We start from the raw sequence: 22,548 nt of genomic DNA, 5'->3' as shown, positions 1-22,548 counted from the left end.
ACCCATTCCTTACCTCGTGTGCAGGCTGCCCTGTGGCCCCCAGCAGGTTCTCTCCTCCAACCATGTGGGCAAACTCAAGGTGTCAGGCTTGTCAGTAGGTGCCTGCTGAACCCTCTGGTCAGCCCAACACCTGGCTTTTTTCCATGAGTGCTAGGAGCTGAACTCTGGTCTTCATGTTAGGGCAGTGAGTGCTCTTATGCACTGAGACACTGTCCCACACTGCTCTAAGTATTTATAGACTAAATCAAAGTGCCATCCAACAGTATACATACTGCAAGAAATTAGTAAATAATTTAAGGTAATATTATGTGACATGACCCAGAGCCTTTCAAAAAGTGGACATAAGCCAGACATGTCAATATGTGTTTGTAATCCTAGTATTTCACAGGCTGAGGAAGGAGGATCATGAGTTTGTGGCCAGTCTGGGCTAGATAGTAAGACGAGGTCTCAACAAACCAAGACAGAGAACCAAGAAGTAGCAGGTCAGACTCTGAGACTTAAAGTAACTTACCTGAGGTTCCTTAGCAGCAGCAGGGCCTGAGTCCAGGATAGCACTGTCCGTGACGTCTCTATGAAACCAGCTCATTCTTCTTCTATCAACGTAACTGGCTGCAAAAGGGACACACTTGTCTCCTGCAGCTCCGCTCTCACATCTCTTCCACATAAATCACTCAATCCAGTCTACTATCAGTTTAGATTTCAGGGCAGTTTATTAATAACCTTAAATTTCCCTTCACCTCCATTCTATTGTCTACCCCTTTACCGCTACAAAAGTTGTTTCTACCAAGTGTGGGTGAGATGGGAAAGAAAGCAGTATGGTCCCAATGCAGCTCTGCTGAAGATTTCACCATGTGTGGTTTCAACCCTGAGTTCCTCGAAGCAGGGCAATTTGTTTGGAAAGCAAATGCCACCCCAAGAGCATTGTTGGTCAGCTGCCATCTCCTGAGTTCGTGGGTCACATCTGTCATTGTGATAAGCAAGTTATCAGTGGTAGTGAAAGGTGGACAAGGTGAAGGCCACTGAGGGAATACCCTCTATTATAGACTTTCAGTATAGCATATGAAATGCTCAGTTTGCTAAAGTGCTCAAGTACTATTTTTCCCCCCTAAAAATAAGGGTCTCACTGTATGTAGCCCTGGCTAGCCTTGAACTTGAAGAGATCCATCTGCCTCTGCCTCCTATGCACTGTGATTCAATGTGTACACCACACTTGTTGCATGCTCAAGTACATTTCTTTCTTTTAATGTATGAATGCTGTCTGAATGTATGCCTGCAGGCCAGAGGAGGGCATCAGATCCCATCACAGAGGGTTGTGAGCTACTGTATGGTTGCTGGGGATTGAACTCAGGACCTTTAGAAGAGCAGAGAGTGCTCTTAACTGCTGAGCCATCTTTCCAGCCTCACTAAAGTATTTTCAAAAGGATATTCGGGAAGGATGTCTACTGGTGAGAACCTAAAATGTGTCTGGAAAGAAATGTCAGAAAGTACAGAAACAGAATACTGCTGACAGCGAGGAAGAGGCTGCCACTCAGACCTTAGTCTGGCAATTGCTTGAGCTCTGAATCAAATGTACTCTTAGTTGGAGATCAGCTCCCTCACCACCCCATGAAGATGAGGTAAGAGTTATGGGGTCATTTTGCTCCAACTCTTCTCTCACTCACATAATCTGAGGTCAACAGTTCCTTCACTGGCTATCAGTACAAAAAGGGCCATTTAGGCTAAGTGACCAGAAGCACGACTTGCTACAGTCTGTTCTAACCTGGACTACCAAGGTGAAAGCCATACCCAAGAGTAAGGGGTTCATAACAACACGTATAATCTCTTGGAATGGACTGAGGCAGTGAAAGGTAAGAGTCCATCAGCAGCAGTGGCTATCTTGTCCTAGAAACCACTATAGAGCACCAGTAGTCATTTGTAAGTCCAGTGGTAAGTGGGCCAGCCCTGGCCCTTGCATAAGTCCCGGTGGCGAAGGTAGAAGGCCTGGACACGGAACCGACGGCCGCAATGGGGACAGGCATGCAGAGCTCTAGCGTGTGTCTTCATGTGCTCTGTCAGGTGATGCTTCAGTTTGAAACGTTTGTTACAGATGCCACACCCAAAAGGGCGGAGGCTGAAGGTCAGCATGATGTGCCGGTCTCGTTTGGGCTTTACTGCAAACCGTTTTCCACACAGGCAAGCGAAGCACTTTCCGTCTGCAGGGGGCGTCCCTCCTAGCTTCACAGGCCCATGCATAGCCTGCCCCGTTCCCCCAGGTCCTCCACCCCCTGACAGGATCTCATTCCCATGAAGATCCACTGGTTTCCAGGATGTATCTCCTGCCCCAGACGTTTCCCCCCCTCCTGAGGACAGCAAATATCTTAGCTCCCCTTTCTCCTCCGAGTCCTCTCCAGATAGTACTTTGGTCTTTTCTTTTGCTCCTCCAGACAGAGTCTTGCCTCCTGATATCTCCTTCTTACACTCAATGTTTTCCTGGTTAACATATAAGATTTGGGAAGCTTGGACAGGAGGGGCAGGAGGATCCAGTGTTGAGTTCTCATCCTCTGAAGGCTTGCTGGGAAGAGCAGGTGTAGGCAGTGGGTGGGATCCGGACGCTTGGGAAACCCCTGCCGACACTCTCTCGGGCTGAGGAGTCTGAAAGAGTGGGGTTGTTGACCCCTGCTCCTCTTCCTCCTCGACTTTCACCTGAATCTGTAACATTCCTTCTAGTTCACTCCCCTCCCCTCCAGTGGGGCTCTCAGGGGAAACAGAATTCTCTGTAGAAGCAGAGGACTGTACTGGGTTCTGGAAAGGGGAAGAGCGAATGCACCAGCCTCCTGAAGATGTTGTAGAAAGAAGTGTGAGGTTGGAAGCTCCTCCACCACCTGAAACTCCACCAGACGTTTCTAGTTCTCGAAGAATCTCTGAGCACCGATCTACCACTTGCCACATCTGAAGGCCACTGGCTACAAGGAGATGGGCAGGGAGAGCATCCAGTGGCAGGTGGAGGCTTCCTGAATAAATGAGCTGAAGCAGTCCCTCGAACGCATCTGCCTCGATGACATTCGGTAAAGTCAGTCGGGGCGCATCCCCCAAAAGCAGCTTGTCATGGAAGTAAGGAGAGGCAGCAGCCAACACTGCTTTGTGAGCCCTAAGTTCCCTGCCCTGAACCAGGAGGGACACATCACAGAACTTTCCCTCCAGCCTGTGGCGGTTCAGGGATTCCAGCAGCGAAGAGCTATGATGAGGGAATTCAATGTGGATTGTCTGTGGGGCTGGGTTGCACCTCGGAGAAGGGGATGCGGGAGGCAAAGCAGTCGAAGCATCCATGGCTACCTCGGAGAGGGATAAATCCCGGGGAGTCGGGCAGAGCAGGGCTGTACGGGGTGAAGGCTGCGGAGGAAAGAGATTGGGGTCACACAAGTTCGGGGATCAAGCCGCTCCCCACCGACGCTTGAAAACTCTTCAGCGACAAGCTTCTGCATATTAGTTCCGCCCACCACGAAACCCAACACAACACTCACCGGGGTTTTCGCTTCCAGGCCCGGCGGAAGCCGAGGAGGGAAGGGATGGCGCCCCACCTCGTCGGCTCGGATCGCCCTCCACCGCCGCTCGCCCCTCCTCACCGTGCTCGCACAGGCCGGCTCCGCGAGCTCCGGCCCCGCGACTTCCCACCGACACGCCCCCACCGCACGCGCGACCGTGTCGGAGAGCCTCAGCCTCCACTGCGCCTGGAAGGCCGGAAGCTGCCGCAGTTCCGCCGGACGCCCTGCGGCCAGGCGCGGGGGCGGGGCCGTCTGCAGCCAATAGAAGAGCGGCAGCCTACAAACCCTCTGCTCATTGGTTGTGCTGGTAGATGGGGCGGAGCTTGAGGTGGGCGGGACTTCCCGAGCTCCGCCTACTGTGAGCCGGTGCGGGGAGGGGGGGAACGGGCAAGGTGGAGGACAGGTCCGCTGACTCTGGGATGGCGGCAAGGGGAAGCGATGGTCCCCGCAACACACCGTGCTCCCTTCCGCCGCACAGCGAAGTAGGTACTGCTGTCCTCCGCGTGCACGCGGGGCAGCCAGCTCTGAAGTCTGGAGCGCGCGCTTGCTGAGGACCCGGGTTCTTTCCTCCATTTCGCAGAGGAGCGTTTTCATGATTAAACCCTATGTGGAGGGGGTTTTGCACAGACCCTGCACTTGGAGTCTTTTTGAGCGCTAGAGTGGGTTCGCAGCCTCAGCGCCTTCGGGTAGAGAGCGGGAGTGGGGCATTCGCCAGGGAGACCCTACGGTATATATTGTTCTCCTGGCTGGAACAGTGTGTAATGTAAGAAGACTTATATTTTTTCCTCCCCCAAAGTAGTCCCTGTAACTCAAGTGGTTCTGGAGACGCCAGGCTGAAAAATCAGCCCAACGCTGGGGGAAAGCGGCACTTAGTGCTAGCACTAAGGATGCAGAGGCAGGCAGATCTCTTGAGTTCAAGGCCACGCTGGTCTACAGAGCTCCAGGACTGCCAGAGCCACACAAGGAGACCCTGTCTTGAAAAACCAAAAGTAAATAAAAGCCAGCCCAGTGATAAAAGAACAATCTCCGTTTATTAAACATGATTTTTCTGTTTCACCACACACTCCAGAAAAAAAAAATGGGTCTGGGAGTGGGAGAAAAGGGGGCAGTGGTAGGGGACCGAGAGTCTGGGAGCAGGGGCAGGAAGGAGAACGAGTAAAGAAACGGGAAAAAAAAAAAAAAGAGCAAGAAGATCTTCTCCCTACTCTTAAGGTGGTGGGTGGGGAGGGGAGTGAGGGGTGGGGCTAGGGAGCCAGGAAGCTCTGTACAGAGGGGTTGCCTCCCAGCCCCCCACCCCAATTATGTACAGTACAAACCCCAGATAATTACAACAGCCAAAGAGGAGGGAGGAGGTCCAAGGGTAAGGCCTGATGGGGAAGCAGAGGAAAGGGTATGGGATAAAATTTCACATATTTACAACTTTTATATAAGTATAAATTTGGCCCCGGCTGGGTGGGTGTGTGTAGAGGGTAAGACTGAAGGAGAGCTGTCCATACAAAAGAAAGGTCGAGTCTGGAGTCTGGGAAGAATTCTCAATACCAAACGCAAGAAGGAGTGAAGAGACAAGGCTGGGTAGGGGGCAGCAGTCAGAGAAGAGGGGGTACCCAGGAGGGGCTTCTCCCCTTCCATGGCCTACCCACCCCAAACCCCATCCATCCTACCTCCCATATTCCGCCAGAGAGCTATGTACAGAAAAACACCGAAAAAGCGTGGAGCTGGCGGGAGGGAGGGAGGCTGGGTGAGGGGGAGGGTGAGAGGGAAGCCCAGCCCTGTCCTACCTCCCCCAGGGGACAGAGTCATGTAAGGGGGCCCCCCAAACACCCATCCTCCAACACAGGTCCCCCATCCTGGGGGAGAGAGACATGGCTTTTCCTAGAGTAAGTTCCCCCTCCCCATGGGAGTAGAGAGGGGGAAGGGGTGGAGGGCTGGCTGTATGTCAGGGTAGGGCAGATCAGCTAGTCTGTCCTCTACAACCAACACACATGGCCTCCTAACCCGACCCCCTCATCCGAACCTCAGTTCCACCCCACCCAACACACTGGGGGAGGGGGGGGCATAAGCCCCCTCACCCCGCTCTGGGACCAGCCAAGAGCAGATCAGGTGTGGGAAGAAGGGGAGGCAACTCCCATTCCCCCCTTGCCGCCCCCTCCCTGCCCCGGTGGCCCCCTCCACCCCATCTGGGTTCTGGGTGGGGAGAGTTAATGTAAGAGTGGAAAGAGGAGAAGGAGTTTGTGCGTGCTGAGCCCCCCCAGACGCTCCTGAGAAATCAAGGGGTAATAGGGCCCCCTCACCCGGGGTCCCCTCCCCATAACAAGGGGGGCAGGGGAGGCCAAAATGGGGTGGTAGAGGGGAGTTATAGATTGTCAGCTCTGGTTACTGCTAAAAAATCACCCTGAAGTTGAAAGTTTGGAGGTGCCACACCCCCAGTGTGGGGTGAGGGTCTGTCCCCCAGTGCTCAGGGGAACTATGAGGCAGAGGACGGGGATAGCACCCCAGAGTGAAGGGGTCTGTGTAGGGTAGGTGGTGTCCTGGGGTGAAAGAGGGCAGCTGAGGGTCCCACTCTCCCTCCTAGAATGGAGCGGTGGAGTCGGCAGATGGGTGCCCCAAGGAGGCAGTAAGGGAGACGGTCCCGCTGTCCCCTGGTGACGTCCGGTCCTGGTGGTCGGTGATGTTCCAGGAGGGGTGCACAGGGAAGGAGGTCTGTGACGCTGGGTGGGCCGGGGAGGGGTGCACAGGGAAGGAGGTCTGTGATGCTGGGTGGGCTAGTGGTCTGCGGTGTTCCGGAACTCGCCGTTCTCTGTGATCTGCAGCCGGGGTGGGGGGGGTGGGGCTGGGGAGGCCAGGCCGTTCCAAGGCGGGGCCAGCGTCACACGCGGGTTTGTTGGACCCAAGGGGGGAAGCTGCCTCTCCTGCAAGACACCAAAGAGGAGAGCGCGGACTTATTGAGACGCTTCGCGGGGGCCAGGATGCCAGCCCCACGCTGTGCTCACCTGTACCCAGCCCACTCCACAACCAAGTCCACCCCTCTCCTGTTTGTTTCTCACCTCCAGGAAACCTCACCCCGACTCCTACAAGGAGCCTTTGAACCAGATTTATACCAGAAAACCAGCTAGCTCTCACCTGCCCTCCAACAAAACGCCCACTTCAGGAACTGTGTATTTCCCCCACCCCTACCCAGCCCCGCTTCCATGGAGCCCCGCCCAGCACCCTCTACACCAGGCAGGAACTTCCCAGAATGCACTGAGGAACCAGAGGAAGCAGTACAGTAAAACCTCATTAATGCAAACCCCTACAGATCTAGAAGTTTGTAAATAATTTGAACAAAACCAGGACTTGAGTTTTCCTTTATCTGTGAAAAAAAGAGTGTGCTAAACAATCAGTGGAAACCACGACTGTGGGAGGGCTTAACCTATGCCAGCAGACTTCATTCCTTAGGCTGTGCTCCCTGAAGGAGGGCCTGTGTGCAAGCCTTGTGCAGAGTTCTACTTACTGTGTTTGGAAGACAGGCATTTCCCTAAACAGGCCTTGTCATTTGGTTTTGCCAGCTATCAGGGTGGACCTTTCAAATACAACATCACAAGCTAGGTTTGGGGTACTGGAGATAGGAAGGGGGATCTGGGAGGTGCTGTGGAGGACATCTTGTAGGAAGACTCCCAGGTTTAGAGCAGTGGCTCTTGGCCGCCCTAATGCTGTGACCCTTTAATACACTTTCTCATGTGGTCACCCCAACAATCCAATTATTTTGCTGACATTTCATAACTGTAATTTTGCAACTTGTGAATAGTATGTACATATCGGACGTGGGAGCCACTGCGAAGGGCTCGGGAGCCACAGGCTGCGAACCACTCACTGTGCCCAGACTGAGTAACCCTCACTCCCTCCTTCCTTTGTCTAGGCTCCTCTCCGCAGGTTTCCGGCAGACCCTAGGCCGCTCAAGGACCTGTTTCCAGAAGCATCTATGGGACCCACTTCCTGGCTCCTATCCTCAGCGCAGCCTTCTGTGCCTGTGCTGGGAGAGTGGGCGTGTGGCCCCACAATGCTGGACACATACTTGGCTTTTAAAATCCAGCTTAAAATGAATTCTATTAGCTTTAAGTAGTAGCTGGGCTACAGTGGGATCAAAGCCTACAAATAGTTTGGAACAAATATCCAAATGATTGTCTAAGCTACAAGACATTTAGGTGGGGCAGTATGTGGTTGTTTATCTATATCTGACCCTATCTTCAAAGGACACACAAAAATGAAGCCTTCCAAGATCAGCTTCCCACACCCCCCATATCAGAATCAAAGACTCACCTGTTGTTACAAGGCCACCCAAAACATAACCTTAGACAAGCTGCCCCTTGGCTGTCTGGGTATCTCCCAGCAGTCAGTGGGATACCCTGAGTGTGCAGCAGCAGAGCAGGGGAAGGAGCCCTCAGATCGCCCCCACTCCGCTTGTCTGCTCATGACGACACATGGGCATGCCCCCTACGCCCTCACGAACCCAAATTTAGAAACTGGATAAACTAGGGTGCCATTATTCATTTTACAAAAGAGTTCACTGCAGGAGTCCTCTAAATGGTGAGGTTCCTTGGTGTCTCTCGGCATTTGTTTACAGATCACTGACAACTTTTGGCAGAGGCCGGGCAGGCAGAGTGTAAGAATTACACTGTGTGGAGCCACTGCCCACCACAGAGTCTGCCCACAGGAATGTATCTCAGGACAGGTGTGCCTGACAGCTTCCCATTCACTGGCTTTCGGAGAGGATTACGTGTCCTGAAGGCTCCAGGGCGGCGACACTCCAGGGGAGGTGAGTGGCGTTACCCACAGTAACTTGGGCTCTGCCGGAAGAGGCCGTTTAACATGCTGTTCCTGGTGTCCTCGCCTGGTACTAAATATGGCTACTGAGCCCCTGAATACATTATAGGGAGCGTTTTCTCCTCACTTCTAATTTACAGGCCACATGAAGCTAAGTCCAGCCTCCAATCTGCCCAAGGCTTGCTCGCCCGCCGCGTGCTACCTGCTCTGCTCACTGCTGGGACAGCTCGAGCACGGCTGGGACAGCTCGACAGCACTCTTCCCAGGGCCCCTCAGTCACCTGAATCAACTGCCCATTCCCAGCTTCAGCTCCCACCAGGACAACTAAAGGCCTCAAGATCCCGTCTGTCTCTTAGGTGCAAAGGAGGAGCAAAGAAGGCGGCAGCAGGAGGGGTGAGGGGTCAGGAGAGGAAGTGGGGACCCCAACCTACCTGCTGCTGGAGTCAGCACAGCCCTCTAGCCTGGCCCCACCCAATATCCCTCCCTCCACCGTGCCACCCACTCCAACACCCCAGCTCCCAAGGACGCTCTGGTGAAATGGGGGGTGACAGACAGACACTGGATAGGTAGAGGAAAGGAGGGTGGTGCCAGGAAGTAGCTGGTGGAGAGACTGGGAAACTGTAACTGTGCTTGGTCTTTCTAAGGGTCCAGTTTGGTCCGGCTAAGCATCAAAGGGTAGGTGCGGGGTGTCAGCAGGTGAGATCTGGCTGTACCTTGGGAAGGGGTCTGTGCAGGAGGTGTCAGGAGGGAGGGGTCTGTGGAGGGTCCCTGGGTGTGGTGCGCAGCAGTGAGAGGGGAGAGGCTCCAGAGAGTTGGAGGGGGTGGGCTTCACCACCAACCTGCAGTGGTCCGGAGTCACCTCCCCCAGTGTCCTCCGCCCGTGGTCAAAGCGGAACCAGGAGAATTACCTGATGAGGAGCTGCAGGGGGAGAGAGTGGGGTCATGGGGTCAGGAAGCTTGGTGGTGGTGGCAGGGAGGCCTGGTGGTTAGAGCAGAAGGAGGAGGAGTATGGATAGGAAAGAGCAGGATCTGAGGGAAGCCGGGGCCAGGGTGCAGAAAGGCCTGGAAGCTGGCTGAGGAGCAGAGGGTGACAACAGGGAGTTAGCTTCGGGAAACACTAGAGGCCAAAAGGAGGTTGAACTTCAGCTATGGAAAGGGGCCTCCAGGAGAGGCTTTTAGGGTCTGAAGAGTCAGGGGCCTACAAAGGAGACAGAGTGGGAGGTCAAGAGAACCTGGAGTCTCAGGGTGCCCAGGGCTGGAGAAATGACAGCTCAGGTTACAGTGTGCTCCGTTCTATCCACAGAACTCAGCCTCCCTGACTGGGGAGAGCTGAGGGCAGACAGGAGCGGCTACGGGGGAGGAAGGCGGGCGGGGCTGAGAGACTGAGGCCCTGGCAGTGCGGGAGATGCAGGCAAGGGTGGGAAGGCGGGGAGGAGGGCACAGGAGTGAGGCTGGCCCTGCCAGGAGGGACAGAGGCACGGACAACAGATGTAGATGAGTAGACAAACAGGACAATGGGAGATGGACAGACGGATGGACGGTGATGGGCCGAGGCGGTGCGGCTGATGTGGTGAGTGCACAGACAGTGGGATGGATGGGGATGGGACACAGAGAAGATAAATGACATTGTAATTTCCACCTGAGCGTCGAGCAGCCTCTTCTTGGGTTCAGGCAGCGGCTCAGCCATGGCGGGGTGGTCCCGACGCAGCTCCTCCTCCACCAGCATCAGCCTGAAGGGACGGGCTTCAGTGGGGTTAGTGGCGGGCACGGACTCAGAGCCCACCTGTGATACGCTTGACCCTGGGGAACCCCTGAGACTCTGGAAAAACCTTGGACATTTCCCCTCCTCGCAGAATTCCTCTTTCCCCATTACCTAAAAGATGCCGGTCACCAAAGTCTTGCTTTCCACTTTCTCCCAGAGATCTTCATGCCTACCTTCTGGGGGGCTTTTTAAAGACTTGTTTGTATGTATGTATGTATGTATGTATGCTTACTTTTGGGGAACAGCTTCACTGTGTAGCTTTGGCTGGCCTGGAACTCACTGTATAGACAAGGCTGACCTTAAACTGAGACCTGCCTGCTTTTGCCTCTCACGTGGTAGAATTAAAGCCGTGTGTCACCACATCCACCTTGTTTGTTTGTTTGTTTTTTGAGACAGGGTTTCTCTGTGTAGCCCTTACTGTCCTGGAACTCACTCTATTAGACTAAGCTGGCTTCAAACTCAGAGATCTGCCTGTCTCTGCCTCCCAAGTACTGGGGTTAAAGGTTTGTGTCACCACCACTGCCAAGCCTATATATATGTATGTATATATACACACACACACACACACAAATATATCTATTTGTGTGTATCTGTGTGTGGGTCTGTGCACATGAGTGCAGCAGCCCGCGGAGGCCCGAGGTATGAGCTGCCCCTGTAGCTGAAGTTGCAGACAGTTAGAAGCCCCTGATGTGGGTGCTGGAGACTCAGACTCTCTAGAAGAGCTGTGTATCCTCGTAGCACTTGAGTCAGCCCTCGAGCCCATGAAAGTAGACTTGCTTTTCCTCGTTTGTTGTTCGCAGATAGTCTCACGCTGTGCCCAGGAAAGCCTAGAATACCCTATGTAGCTATATCCTCCTGCCTCAGCCTCCTAAATGTTGGGATTATAGACATGGGTACTCCTGGTGAGATTTCTGTCATTTTTTGTTTGTTTTGTTTGTTGGTTGGTTGGTTGAGACAAGGTTTCTCCATGAAGCCCTGGCTAGAACTCTTTATGTAGTCCAGGCTGGCCTCACAGAGATCTACTTGACTCTGCCACCCAAAAGCTTGGATTAAACAGGTGGTGTGGGTCCACACCTTTAATCCCAGTACTTGGGAGGCAGAGGCAGGCAGGTCTCTTGAGTTTGAGGCCAACCTGGTCTACAGAGCGAGATCCAAGACAGCCAGGGCTATACAGGGAAACCCTGTCTGGAAAAACCAAAACAGTGTGCACAACTACGTACAGCTAGGTTTCTGAGTCTCAAAGATTCCTGCCAGCCAGATCCCCCAACTCAGCCAGCCTCCTAGAGGCCCTGTGTGCAGAGGACGGAGCTTCTGTGCTTGTGCCTGAGTCATTGAGGACTCTTCATCTCATAAGACAATCCTTGCAAAGCTATCAAATGTCTCAGGGAGAGAGACCATTTTCTTCTAATTAAATCTCACTCAAAACATTATAATAGATCTGGGTGTGGCTGGCTCTGGCTGTGGTGGCCCCCAAGGAGGCGGAGTCTTTGGAGCACTGACAAGCAAAAAGCCCATCTAATGGAATCCATCCCAAGCCTGGACAAGGAGCTCGGGCCAGGGACACAGGAGTGGTTAAGAGTCCCCATGGCTGGGAACTGCCATTTAGCTCTGTGGTGAGCCTCAGCAACTGGATTTCGGAGAAATGGTAGGGAGTCCAGGCCGGAGTCCAGATGCGAGGGTTAGACTATAGTCAGTGGTGTATCCCTAGGGCTTCAAGAGTTAGTGTGTAAGCAGTGCAGGGCGTGGTGAGGGATGGCTGGATGCCTTGATGCCTTCAGCAGGTTTCCCTCCCCCTCCCCCTCTCCCTGCAGCCGCAGCCCCACCCCCTCCCCGGGCCGCCCCTCACCTGCCAATGATGCTCTTGATCTGGGAGTCCTTCTCCACCTGCTGCTGCCTCAGGCGCTTCTCGCTCTGCTCCAGGCGGGCCTGGTACTGCATCAGGATCTTGCTGGTCTGCTCCTCCTGGGACAGCAGCCTCCTCTCGTACTCTTCCAGCTTCCGGTTGGACATGTGCAGCCTCTCCTTCAGCGAGTGGATCTCCTCCTCATACTCCTTCACCTGCCCGCCGGGCACATGACCCCGTACTGTGAGAGGCGCCCAGCCTTGGCTTGCCAGCCAGCTCCCATCCCTGTCACCAGCCGTGGCACAGGACTACCACCCCGCCCTTTCTCTGCCTGTTGAGCACACTGATCTGCTTCTCAGAAGGCTCTGAGAGAACGCTGAGGCTTCCTCAAGGTGGAACGAGGCCAAAGCAAGGCCCGCGTTAGCGTTAGCCATGTACCTGCCCTCACACGAGGCCCACGTTAGCGTTAGCTGTGTACCTACCCTCACACAAGGCCCACGCTAGCGTTAGTGTGTACCTGCCCTCACACATGCGTGGGGACACAGGCCCTACAGGGCACTTTGTCAAGGCTCCTAGACACTCCCTGAGAAGCTGGTCTACAGATTAAAGCCAGAGGGACAAGAATTTCAAACCAAAATTGAGCACATGAGGATAGAAAAAAAAAATAAAAACACTGGGTGAGGTGGGGGCAGGTGCTGTCCCTGGTGTGACTCCCTCCCTAGTCCTGTCCTGCACACAAGAGGTCAAGGGTCTCCCAGGCTGAGAATACAACTATTCCAGGGCCAGAAGAGCTCAGACCAACCTCTCCATTTCCGTGTGGCTTAATATAATCGTCACATGTAGTGTTGCATGCGCTGGTTTTTTCCGGTGCTAGAGATCAAACCCAAAGCCCTGCTGCTAAGCTCTATGCCAGCTTACACACGGCTACTTGGCAGGGAGACAACTCTGCAGCTTTAGCTCCGGAATTGCAGCAGCACGTGTCACATGGGGAGCACCTAGCCACAGGCAGTGCATATTCCCAGCTGATTTTCACTCCCGGAAGCGTGTGTGTGTGTGTGTGTGTGTGTGTGTGTGCCTGCGTGCTGGACTGGACTCTCCCCACCAAGGAATCCTCATTGGCTGTATGGGCAGAAGCAACCTAAGAAGCTTTTACCATCCTCTGAAGGCCCACTCCTACGCAGCGCTACCCTTCACGCCCAGGAGACGGAAGTCATGATGGCCTGGGGTAGTTGCGTTGGGGCTTGAGTGCTTAACCCTCTGGTAGAACTTGCTGAGGCTTAGGGCCTCATGCGTCCTAGCAAACATTCTACCACGAACTGTGTTCCACAGCTTTCTTTTCACATGTCATTTTGAAACAGGGTCTCATTAAGTGGCCCAAGCTGGCCTTGAACTGGCATCTGCTGCTGTAGCCTCCTGAGTAGCAGTGCACAGGCCTGTGCAGCTGGCCCAGCTTGTGTGCTTTCCTCACACACACCCTAATCCCGGAGCCATTCTCGTCCTCAGAGCTTGAACGGAACAGCTCTCTCCAGTCTATAGTATAGACAGTATAGGTGACCCACAAAGAGAGGTGGACTAACAGAGTCTTTCTACTCTTAGTAGAGAAGAAATCTGTTTATGTCTCTTTACCCTGCTATCTGAGCATGGGTGTTTCTCCCTTGGGGCACGGGCGGGGAGGAGCAGGCAGAGAGCAGGGCCAGCGTACCCTGTCCAGCCGGCTCTCATCCATGGACTTGGAGTACTCCTTGAGCTTGTACTCCTCCCGCTCGATGTGCGCACTCTCGATGTCAGCCGACAGGTGAGGCATATTGGAGACCCAGGCTACAGTCCGCTCCGAGGCCGGCATCGTGGGGTTAAGCGTGGACGGAGTCTGGGAATGCTGAGGCCAGCAAGGAAGGGCAGACAGCAGAAAGGTGGGAAAGGGAGGGCGTGCTCAGAGAAGAGAACACAGAAATGACCCCAGACCTGCTCTCTGCCTTAGCCCTTCTCTGAACTAGTGAAGTAATGCTACCGGCCTGGAGGAAGCGCTGAGGCTGAGGTCCTCAGCTGTTTACCCGCCCATCCTTGGCCCAACAGTTCATGGGACACTGCTGAGGGCCCTCTTCTTAGTGACTCTGTTCTTTGTTTAGAGACAGTATCACTACTTAACCCTAGCTGCCCTCAAACTTGCAATCATCTCGCCTCCTGCATGGTAAGAATACAGGCCGCATGCCACACGATTGTTTAGTGAACAAAGGTGAGAAAGCTGTCATGACAGACTACACTGTTGCTTCCCTCCCTGCTCTTCACCCACCCTCCTCACCCTACCCTCACCTACCTGCTTGGTGATGGAGGGCTTGAGCCCCCCACCCCCTCCGCCACCGCTGCCCCCGCTGCCCCCAATGCTGCCCTCTTTGCTGAGGCTCTGTTGCCGAGGACGGGCAGGACCATAACTTGGCTCCGGGGACTGCAATAGGTTCCCGCTGGACGGCCGGGGTTTCTGGGCAGCACTCACTGTCAACTGCTGAGACTTGCCCCTCTGCAAGGGAGGTGGCTGGCCCCCACTACCCCCACCACTGCCCCCACCACTGCCCCCTCCCGGCCCTGAGGGAGCTGGCCTCTGGGGACCGATGGTAATCTGGGGAGGGGATAGCATGTGCTGTAGGTTGTCCTGAAGTGAGAGCTGCCGACGGGTAAAATCAGTGCCAGAGGGTCCGAATTCATCACTGTAGCTGTGGCTGTGAAGGATGGAGGCGGCAGGGGGCTTAGGGACCCCTGAAGAGAGGTCCTCGCTCTTGCTATAGCCATGGAATGGGGCAAAAGTGTCCCCGGGGGGTTCTCCCCCTCGGTGGTGGTGATGGTGGTGGTGGTGGTGATGGGAGGAAGGTGGGCCATGACCACTGCTCCCTCCGTGGCCTGATGGGGGCCCTGGCCCGTCAGCAGCCATGTGGAAGAGAGGGTTCTGGAAGGACAGAGGGATGCGCAGTTGCTGGGCGGGGACACCATCCGTAGTGACTCCCATCTGGCTGAGACGCATGCCCGCTGCTGTGATGGAAGAGCCGCTCCCTTGGGAGAGGCGCCCTGCGGGTGCAGGCCGCAACCCCAAGGCTGCTGTCAGTGAGGCCTGGCTGGAGTGCAGCAAGTCGCCGACGGCCGCCAGGTTGGAGACGCTGCTGCTGTTAAGGCGGCCCCCAGGCCCGTCGCCCTGCAGGTCCAGCATGGACACGCTCTTGTTTACACTCAACATCTTCTGCTCTGGCTCCGTGATGTCCGAGCTGCTTGTGCAGTACGCTGGGGACGACCGGGCCAGTGGTGGCCGGCTCACGTAGAACAGGTCCTTACCCCCGCCGGGTGGCGGCGGCGGTGGCTTTTCCTTGGTTGGGGAGGGGAGGCGGGCCATGTCCATAGAGCTGTGGGAAGGGAGGGGACACGGGCAGAGTGAGGCCGCATGGCAGACACCTGAGCCTGGGGCTGGGGCTGGCCTTAGGTGAGACGTGGGAGGGACCCACGGGGAGTCCTACAGCTGGCGGTGGGTGGCAGTCCTGACAAGGCAGGCAAGGAGGACGGGAGAAGGGAAGGGACAAGGCCTAGGAAGGCGAGGCCTGGAGGAGGAGGAGTGAGGGCTGGTCTGGGCAGGCATGGAGGAGATGAGGGGCACCGTGAAGGCCAGTGCAGCAGGACAGAGGGCGGGGAGCACAGCCCTCACCTGTTGAGGCCTCGAGCCATGAAGGACTGCAGGTCGATGGAGCTGGAGAGAGATGCAAAGGGCAAGACAGACGGGAGAAGGAGAGCGGTGTGGACAGGTGATGGAACGGGTGGGGGAGGGGTGGTGTTGCAGACGGAGACACGGGCACACGGGTGGGCGGGGGACAGCAGAGTAATCACAGGATGAAGGACACTATCCGGAGCTGAGGCCCAGACCCTCCCCTCACCCCCAGACTGGATGCTGGGCTGGGGCCCACTCGGCTCTGCCTGCTGCTTCTCTGAATGCTGCTGGGTGGTGAAGAGCTCTCGGGGTGAGGCGGTATGGGGGGGGCAGGGGCTCAGGTCGCTGAGACACCTGATGATCTGGGTACCATGTGGCTAAGCCACAGGCTAAGGACAAGTAGTGGGTTGACAGGGGATGAAGTCACCCAGCTGTGGCAGGTTCCTCCAGCTTCAACTGAGTGTGGAGCCTCGGGGCTTCCGGGCTCTGCCCCTTTCCCCCTCACTGGCTCTGAAGAGCGCTCAGCTTCCCACTGCCTGTACTCTAAGCACTGTCCCTAATACCTTCCCGATCTTCCCCTCAGAGGTCTAGAGATGCATACAGGCCCAGCACAGAGCACCTGGAGGTCAGGCTCCAAGCACAGCAGTGTGGAGGCAGGCTGCTCACCTATTGAGGTCCCGCATCATGTAGCCCTGCATCTCGGCTGATGGCCCTCGCAGCACCATGGGCTGAGACCGCGCCCGCTCGCTCTGGCGGCTTGGCTGCCTCTGGATGTTAGGGTTCCTCAGGGCTGTGCTGATGTCATTGAGGAGCCGGGGCAGTGGGCCCAGCTTCAGGAGGGCTTCCTGGAAGGACAAGACTGTCACCTGATGAGGAAGTGCCCAGTTCTACAAGGGCCTCACAGGCCACAGGTAGAGGTTTCGTGACATGTACTGGAAGTGGTGGAGACATTTCTGGGGACAGGAAGGTGACAGTTCTGTGCAGAGATAATCTCTCAGCCCAGGCGTCTCTGAAGTACCTGGGGATGGGATAGGGGAGACATCTACTGACCTTGCTGAGCTGGGGCAGCACCTCCCAGAGTAGGGCGTGAAGTGTGGAGAGCTCGCGACCCAAGTCTATGTAGCCCTCAAAACTGCTGCTGTTGGTCAGGGTGTCCAGGTTGGATATCTCATACAAGAACTGCTGCATAGAACCCCACTCCAGCTCCAGAAACTCATTCATGAAGCCCAGGAAGTCCTCCTTTGAGGTAAACCTGGCCAGGGGCACAGATGCTCCGGTGACTCAGGAGACCCTTCCAGAAGCCCACTGCCATCCCACCCTGGCTGAAGTTTCCCTCACTTGGAAAAGTTGGCCAGGTTCTGGATGACCTTGGCGATGAGGGTGAGAGTTCGTGAGGTCTGCTCATCTGGGTACTCCTGCATAAGCCCAAATAGACTGGGCGACATAATGGCCGGGCAGAGGAAGCGCAGAAAGAGCGAGGCGCTGATCAGCCTGTCAGCAATGTCCTCCCGGCCCCGCTCTGCGCAGCGCAGCCGCCAAGATGCAAACACCTCCTTCAGCTCCCTCGGGAACACGCTGGGGGGAAGGGGTGGGGAGACAGAGAGAGAAAGAGAGAAAGAGAGACCGGGACTGAGCCCCAGAGAGCCTCAGCTTTCAGGGAACATGCTGAGGGGTGGCAGGAGGTGAGGGTGTGGAGACAGGTGAGAGAGACCAGGAGGAGAGACTGCAGGAGAGAGACAGGAGGCTGCTGAAGAAGAGGGAACAGATTCTGGAGAGAGAAATGGAGAAGGGGAGAGGGGCGAGGGGAGAGAGACACGTGGGAGAGAGACGGAGGGTGTGAGAGAGACAAGGAGAGGAGGAGAAGAAAAACAGACACCAGGGAAGAGACAGAGATGGGAGAGAGATGGAGGGTCACTTGAGGTACAGGGCGTCGGACCCCCCAACTCTTCTGGATTCCAGGGAAATGGGGATGGACGTGCCCCAGGCGTGATCCCCAGTCCCTGGAATGGCTCCGCTCACTCTTCCCCGCCTCCCAGTGCCACTGCAATGTCCCACTGACACCTTAAACTTGACTAGTGTGAAACAGAGCTCCCATCGCCCCCACACAGCCAGCTGGCTCCTCCTCCTGACTCCCTGCTTCTGTCAGTGAGGCTGTGGGTCTCCTAAGCACTACAGTCTCATGACCTCCAGAGTCATCCTGACTCTCTACACAACCCCTCAGGCGACCCCTGCTGATCCTTCCTCTAGGCCCTGAGCAGCCCCCTTTCTAGGCTTTAGACTCCACCCTGATCCAACCTCTGGTCTCCACACCTGAACCAGAGCCACCAATGGTCTGGGCTTCTTTCTTTCCGATCTTCCCCTTGTAGCTCACTGACTCATGGGCCAGTCTCAGTCATGCTTCTTCCGGGTGCCAACACCTTTAAGGCCACCCCAAAGCGTTCTGATGGTTGCAGACACCTGAGCCCTGGACTTCCAGCTTCTCTCTCCTGTTGCCTACACTAGAGCCATGTGGCTAGCTGCCAGCCATCCTCTGACGCCCCCAGGCCCTCACATCACACCTGTGCTATCTATCTCCCAGCCCTGGACATGTCGTCTGCCTACTATGACATCAGACCCCGAGCCCCCTCATGGTCCAGCCCCGGGCACCTCGTCACGGCTTTGTCTTTCTTCTCTGACCCTCCCTTAACATACATCATAAAGGCTCTGTGGCTGTTCGTGTGTCCCTATGCATTTTGGTCAGAGGCCATCTGAGGTCAGGAACCAGCCCTAGTCCACCTCTCTGTTCTACGACACCCCAGAAAACGCTTTGCCCGCACTGATGCTCAGTCTTCTGAGGATGGACAGATGGATGGACAGATGAACACACAGTGCCCAGCCCTGGCCCCGCCCAGCGCTCCCAGTCTCACCAATGGGAGTTGACCACCTTGCACAGGGCCAACTCACAGCACATCCGCAGGTTGGCCTGGTGCTCTGCCAGACTGGACGCCGTGCACTTGATGGGGTCGACCTCACAGTTCTCCTCAGATTCATACAGAGCACGGATGAACTCCCCTGGGAGGGTGTACAACAGGGGCGGTCACACTTTCCAAGGGCAGGGACAGGGGCTCCCTGGGTTGGAGGAATGGCAGAATCAGATGGTTGGAGGCTAGGGTCCTAGGACTATGAGGAAGGTAGATGTGGGGTGTGGGCAGCCAGGTTTAGGGGTTGTGGGGCGTGGGCACAAGGAGGTTCAGGAAGAAGGCCTGAAGTACCAATGGCATCCTTGAGGTATTTCTGGCCAATCAGTCTCATGTACTCTTCTATGGCTTTAGTGGCAAGCGTGTTCTCACGGAATATGAGGTGTTCCCGCTCCATGAACCGGTCTACCTCTGACATGGCCATGTCTGAAAGGAAATCCTGGAGCCCAGGAAAACCCAAGGGTCAGCCCCTGATGAGTCCGACCTCAGGAGCTGACCTCCTCTCCACCCCCACTGCCGGTGGCTGCTCTCAGGCCAGCTCTCCCCGGGCGCAGGGCTCACCTTGGCCTTGCCTGTGCTCTGCAGGATGTGAACCAGTGCACTGGCCACCTCCTCCTTGCCCTTGACGTTCAGGGCGGGCTCCAGCACTGCGCACAGCATCCGGTAGTGGTTGGTCACGTACTCTGCGAACTCCTTGTACAGCTCCATGGGCAGGATGCTCATCGTCTGGTACCGGGCTTTCAGCCGCACGGCAGGACAGCCTCCTTTCCCTTTGCCCCCTGAGCCACCTCCTGAGCCCCCTCCTCCTCCCGAGCCCATACCCCCAGAGCCCCCACTGCCTGTTGGCAAGGTCACGGGGTACCACTGCTCTGTGAAGTGGCGCCCGGCCAGGGTGGCCACCGGAACAGTCACCAGGCCAACGTAGCCCGCCTTGTCCTTCTTCCGCTTTTTGTCTGAGTCACGGTACAGATGCAGCCGCAGGGCCCGGACAGCAGGCAGGTTGTTAAACTCGAAGTGCTCGCCCCAAAAGACGGTGTCCCCCGAGGCCGAGCGAGGCTTGGAGGTGGTCCGTGCATACAGCATGTCATCCAGGCACAGCTCGCAGTAGTAACGCTTCTTGGGGGGCAGCTCTCGAGCCTCTATGATCCATAGCTTCAGCACGTTATCTACCCGGCGGCTGTTGTCCTGGCATGACAAAGTAGTTGGGGCAGATCAAAGGGGGAAAACAGGCATGCCAGAAGGACCGTGAGCATGCGGATCAAGATGGTGGACGGAAGGTGAGCAATAAGTGTCTACCACTCCCAGAATTCTATTTTGCCTGTTTTTTTGTTTATGAAATAGTCTCACTAGGTAGCCCAGGCTGGCCTCAGATGAGCACATGTACCTGAGAGCTGGAAGAACATGCACCACTATATCTAGCAGTGACTGCAAATTAGTGTCTCTCTAGAATCTGAGTGTGATTTCATTTGGAAGCAGTGTCCTGGCAGATGTCAATTAAGATGAGGGCATACTTGATTAATGAGATCTCTCGGTCCAGTGACTGGTGACGTTGTCACATCAGAGACACACAGAAGGAAGCCAGCCATGTAAGGAGGGGAGGGAAGCCTGACCTGAGGCCCCAGAGCTGACACGGCCTTGCTCGCCTTGGGCTTGAGACCCCTGACCTGTGAGTGAGGAGCTCTGGCTGGCTCACTCAGGGCGACTTTTCCCGCAGCCCTGGAAGCGGACAGAGAAGGGCAGCTCGTGTGGAATTAACACTGGGAATGCTGAGTAATAAGTCAGAAGCACTGAGGGCCAACAAGACGGTGTTCTTGGTGAAGGTACCAAGCGTGGGTGAGCTTCAGGGCCCACAACAGAGTGGAGGGAAAAGACCTGAGTCCAGAAAGTATCGCTCTGGCCTCCATGCGTGCAGTTATCTCCCCTCTGCGCCCCACAAATAAATAAGTGTGGAAGTTTTCGTGTTATTTACTTTTGGTTTTCTGAAATGATCACTCCACATAGGTCTGACTATCCTGGAACTCACTCTGGACTTGGACTCACAGAAATCCACCTGCTTCTGTGCTGGGATGAAGGCCTGTGCCACCATGCCCAGCAACACTTTTTTTTTTCCACAGTAAGGAAGACCTCAAAGATGCGAGTGATAAAGTCCTACAGAAACATCAGATGTTGCAAAACAAAATAATACTTGCGTTAATTACAAGGCCAGTGCAGTGCGACTTGAGGGCGGGCTGGAGGAGTGCCCAAGCTCCTGGTGAGAGTCCCATGCTACTGCAGTGTGTTGAAACTGTGTTGTGTGGCTCAGATTGTGTCTAGCATTTGAAGTGTGATTTCTTAATAAAGGCCCTGGGGGCTTGGGGGGAAGATGGGTAGGACTGTGAGCCTGCTACAAACTGGAGTCAGAACAGCTCACAGAGTGGCAGCTTCTTCTCAGGGAACATCTTGGTTGGAGCACAGATGCACAGGGACTCTATCAAAGGGACCTTGAGGTCACCAAGTCGTCGGCTCCCTGCCTCTATGGCTTTCAGGGTAAGGAAGCAGAGCATGATGGAAGGTAGCAGTTGGGGGAGAAAGGGAAATAACCAGGGGATCTGAATAATGGGAATCACCCCGGGGCCCCTCCTTCTAAATCCCCATCCTTTAGCCCACTGGGCCCCCAGCCTCCTTGTTCCCCTTCCTCCCCAGTACCTTGTTGGGCTTTACAGCCCTCTGTAGATTCTCAATCCATTTGTCCCTTTCGGCTGCAGACCGACAGGCAAAGCATTTTGTTCCAGATGATGTTGTTACCTGGAGAGGAGTGTGAATTTGAGGTAGGGCTTCAAAGAGGAGTGCCTCCTAGAGGCTGGAGACCACCCCACACCTTCCTCCTTGGCCCCAGTTCTATTCCCCTGATATCTCTGCAGGCACCACCTACTCTAGGCCCTTGGGGCCCCTACCCTCCTGTATCCCGCGCTCTCAGTCCACCTCAGCACAAAGGCCACTACCTCAAAGCAGAATTCCTGGCCCAGGATGGAGCTGTGCACGGGCTTGATAATAGAGTCTTCGTCCAGGTTGAGCTCCAAGGCCTCGGCAGCACTACTGGGACTCAGCAGGGACTCATGGGAGTGCGACTCCTTGAAGCTCTGCATCAGCCGGGCCCTGGCAGCACAGGGTTCAGAGAAACATCAGGGAAGGCCCTCTCTCCTCACTCAGGACTCTGCCTCACCAGAGGAAAGCCTCAGTCTTTCATATACAGCATCACAGGAGGAAGCCCAGGCTCCTCCTGTGGATGTGGGAGGTACAGGGGAACCACAGCCTTTCAAGAGACTTATCTGCGTCCACTCATATTCAGGATACCTAAAAATAACTCAGAAATGCTGGGCATAGTAACACAGACCTTTAATGCCAGCACTCGGGAGGCAAAGACAGGTAGATCCCTGTTAATAAGTTTGGTCTACATAGCCAGGGCCACATGGTGAGACCTTGTCTTTAAAAACAGAAACAAACCATGTTGAAAACAAAACAACAGGGGCTGGAGAGGTGGCTCAGCGGTCAAGAGCACTGAGAGCTCTTCAGAGGTCCTGAGTTCAATTCCCAGCAACTACATGGTGGCTCACAACCATCTGTAATAAGATCGGATGCCCTCTTCTGGTGCGCCTGAAGACAGCTACAGTGTACTCACATATAATAATAAATAAATAAATTGTTTAAACAAAACAACAACAAAAAAGAAAAGGAAAAAACAAAATGGCTTGGACATGTCTAGGTGACTCCAGAAACCAGAATATAAAGAAAAAAATTGGAAGCAAAGACTCAAGTCACAGAGGAAATACAGTAATGTCTAGTCTGGACCTGGCTCACAGTGCCTAATAAACATTTTATGATTCAAACTATAAATGAAGTGAGTTTTTAGTACAACCAGGAGATAAAGAGAGAAGGACCCAGGAGTATAAGGGGGCAGAACGGGGCGGAATAAAGGTCAGAGTCTGGAGAGCAGACTTGGGAAG

At 55.1% G+C, this 22,548-nt stretch overlaps 2 protein-coding genes across 8 annotated transcripts in view; both read right to left on the bottom strand.

The window, feature by feature from the left end:
- Positions 1–691: 691 nt before the first annotated feature.
- Zbtb9 (zinc finger and BTB domain containing 9) lies at positions 692–3,740 on the bottom strand. Its single transcript, XM_052163705.1, has 2 exons — positions 3,501–3,740; positions 692–3,369 (listed from the first exon to the last, which is right to left on the bottom strand). The coding sequence occupies exon 2, from the start codon at positions 3,304–3,306 to the stop codon at positions 1,909–1,911; it is 1,398 nt and encodes a 465-aa protein (XP_052019665.1). The 5' UTR covers positions 3,307–3,369; positions 3,501–3,740; the 3' UTR covers positions 692–1,908.
- A 793-nt stretch (positions 3,741–4,533) lies between these two features.
- Syngap1 (synaptic Ras GTPase activating protein 1) overlaps positions 4,534–22,548 on the bottom strand; it is a 31,098-nt gene continuing 13,083 nt past the window's right edge. For 2 of the 7 annotated variants that reach the window (XM_052163679.1, XM_052163682.1), the window contains 14 exons: positions 21,547–21,700; positions 21,251–21,349; positions 19,127–19,750; positions 18,860–19,004; positions 18,515–18,659; positions 16,947–17,183; positions 16,659–16,860; positions 16,275–16,453; positions 15,609–15,650; positions 14,241–15,312; positions 13,629–13,802; positions 11,930–12,141; positions 9,961–10,051; positions 4,534–6,430 (listed from right to left, as the gene is read on the bottom strand). In XM_052163679.1, coding sequence (XP_052019639.1) covers positions 6,284–6,430; positions 9,961–10,051; positions 11,930–12,141; positions 13,629–13,802; positions 14,241–15,312; positions 15,609–15,650; positions 16,275–16,453; positions 16,659–16,860; positions 16,947–17,183; positions 18,515–18,659; positions 18,860–19,004; positions 19,127–19,750; positions 21,251–21,349; positions 21,547–21,700 — 3,523 coding nt within the window. In that variant the 3' untranslated portion in view covers positions 4,534–6,283. Of the gene's footprint in view, positions 6,431–9,160; positions 9,241–9,960; positions 10,065–11,929; positions 12,142–13,628; positions 13,803–14,240; positions 15,313–15,608; positions 15,651–16,274; positions 16,454–16,658; positions 16,861–16,946; positions 17,184–18,514; positions 18,660–18,859; positions 19,005–19,126; positions 19,751–21,250; positions 21,350–21,546; positions 21,701–22,548 lie in introns of those variants that run through there. The other 5 variants (XR_007974403.1, XM_052163680.1, XM_052163681.1 and 2 more) reach the window with 5 other exon arrangements.

Source organism: Apodemus sylvaticus, chromosome 19 (assembly GCF_947179515.1).
Source record: "Apodemus sylvaticus chromosome 19, mApoSyl1.1, whole genome shotgun sequence".
NCBI lineage: Eukaryota > Metazoa > Chordata > Mammalia > Rodentia > Muridae > Apodemus > Apodemus sylvaticus.
Note: the sequence above shows the minus strand (reverse complement) of the source record. Positions and strands in the feature narration are given on the sequence as shown.

What these genes read in the sequence shown, in the direction of transcription:
- Zbtb9 (XM_052163705.1), bottom strand. Translation starts at nt 3,306, where the DNA reads ATGGATGCTTCGACTGCTTTGCCTCCCGCATCCCCTTCTCCGAGGTGC.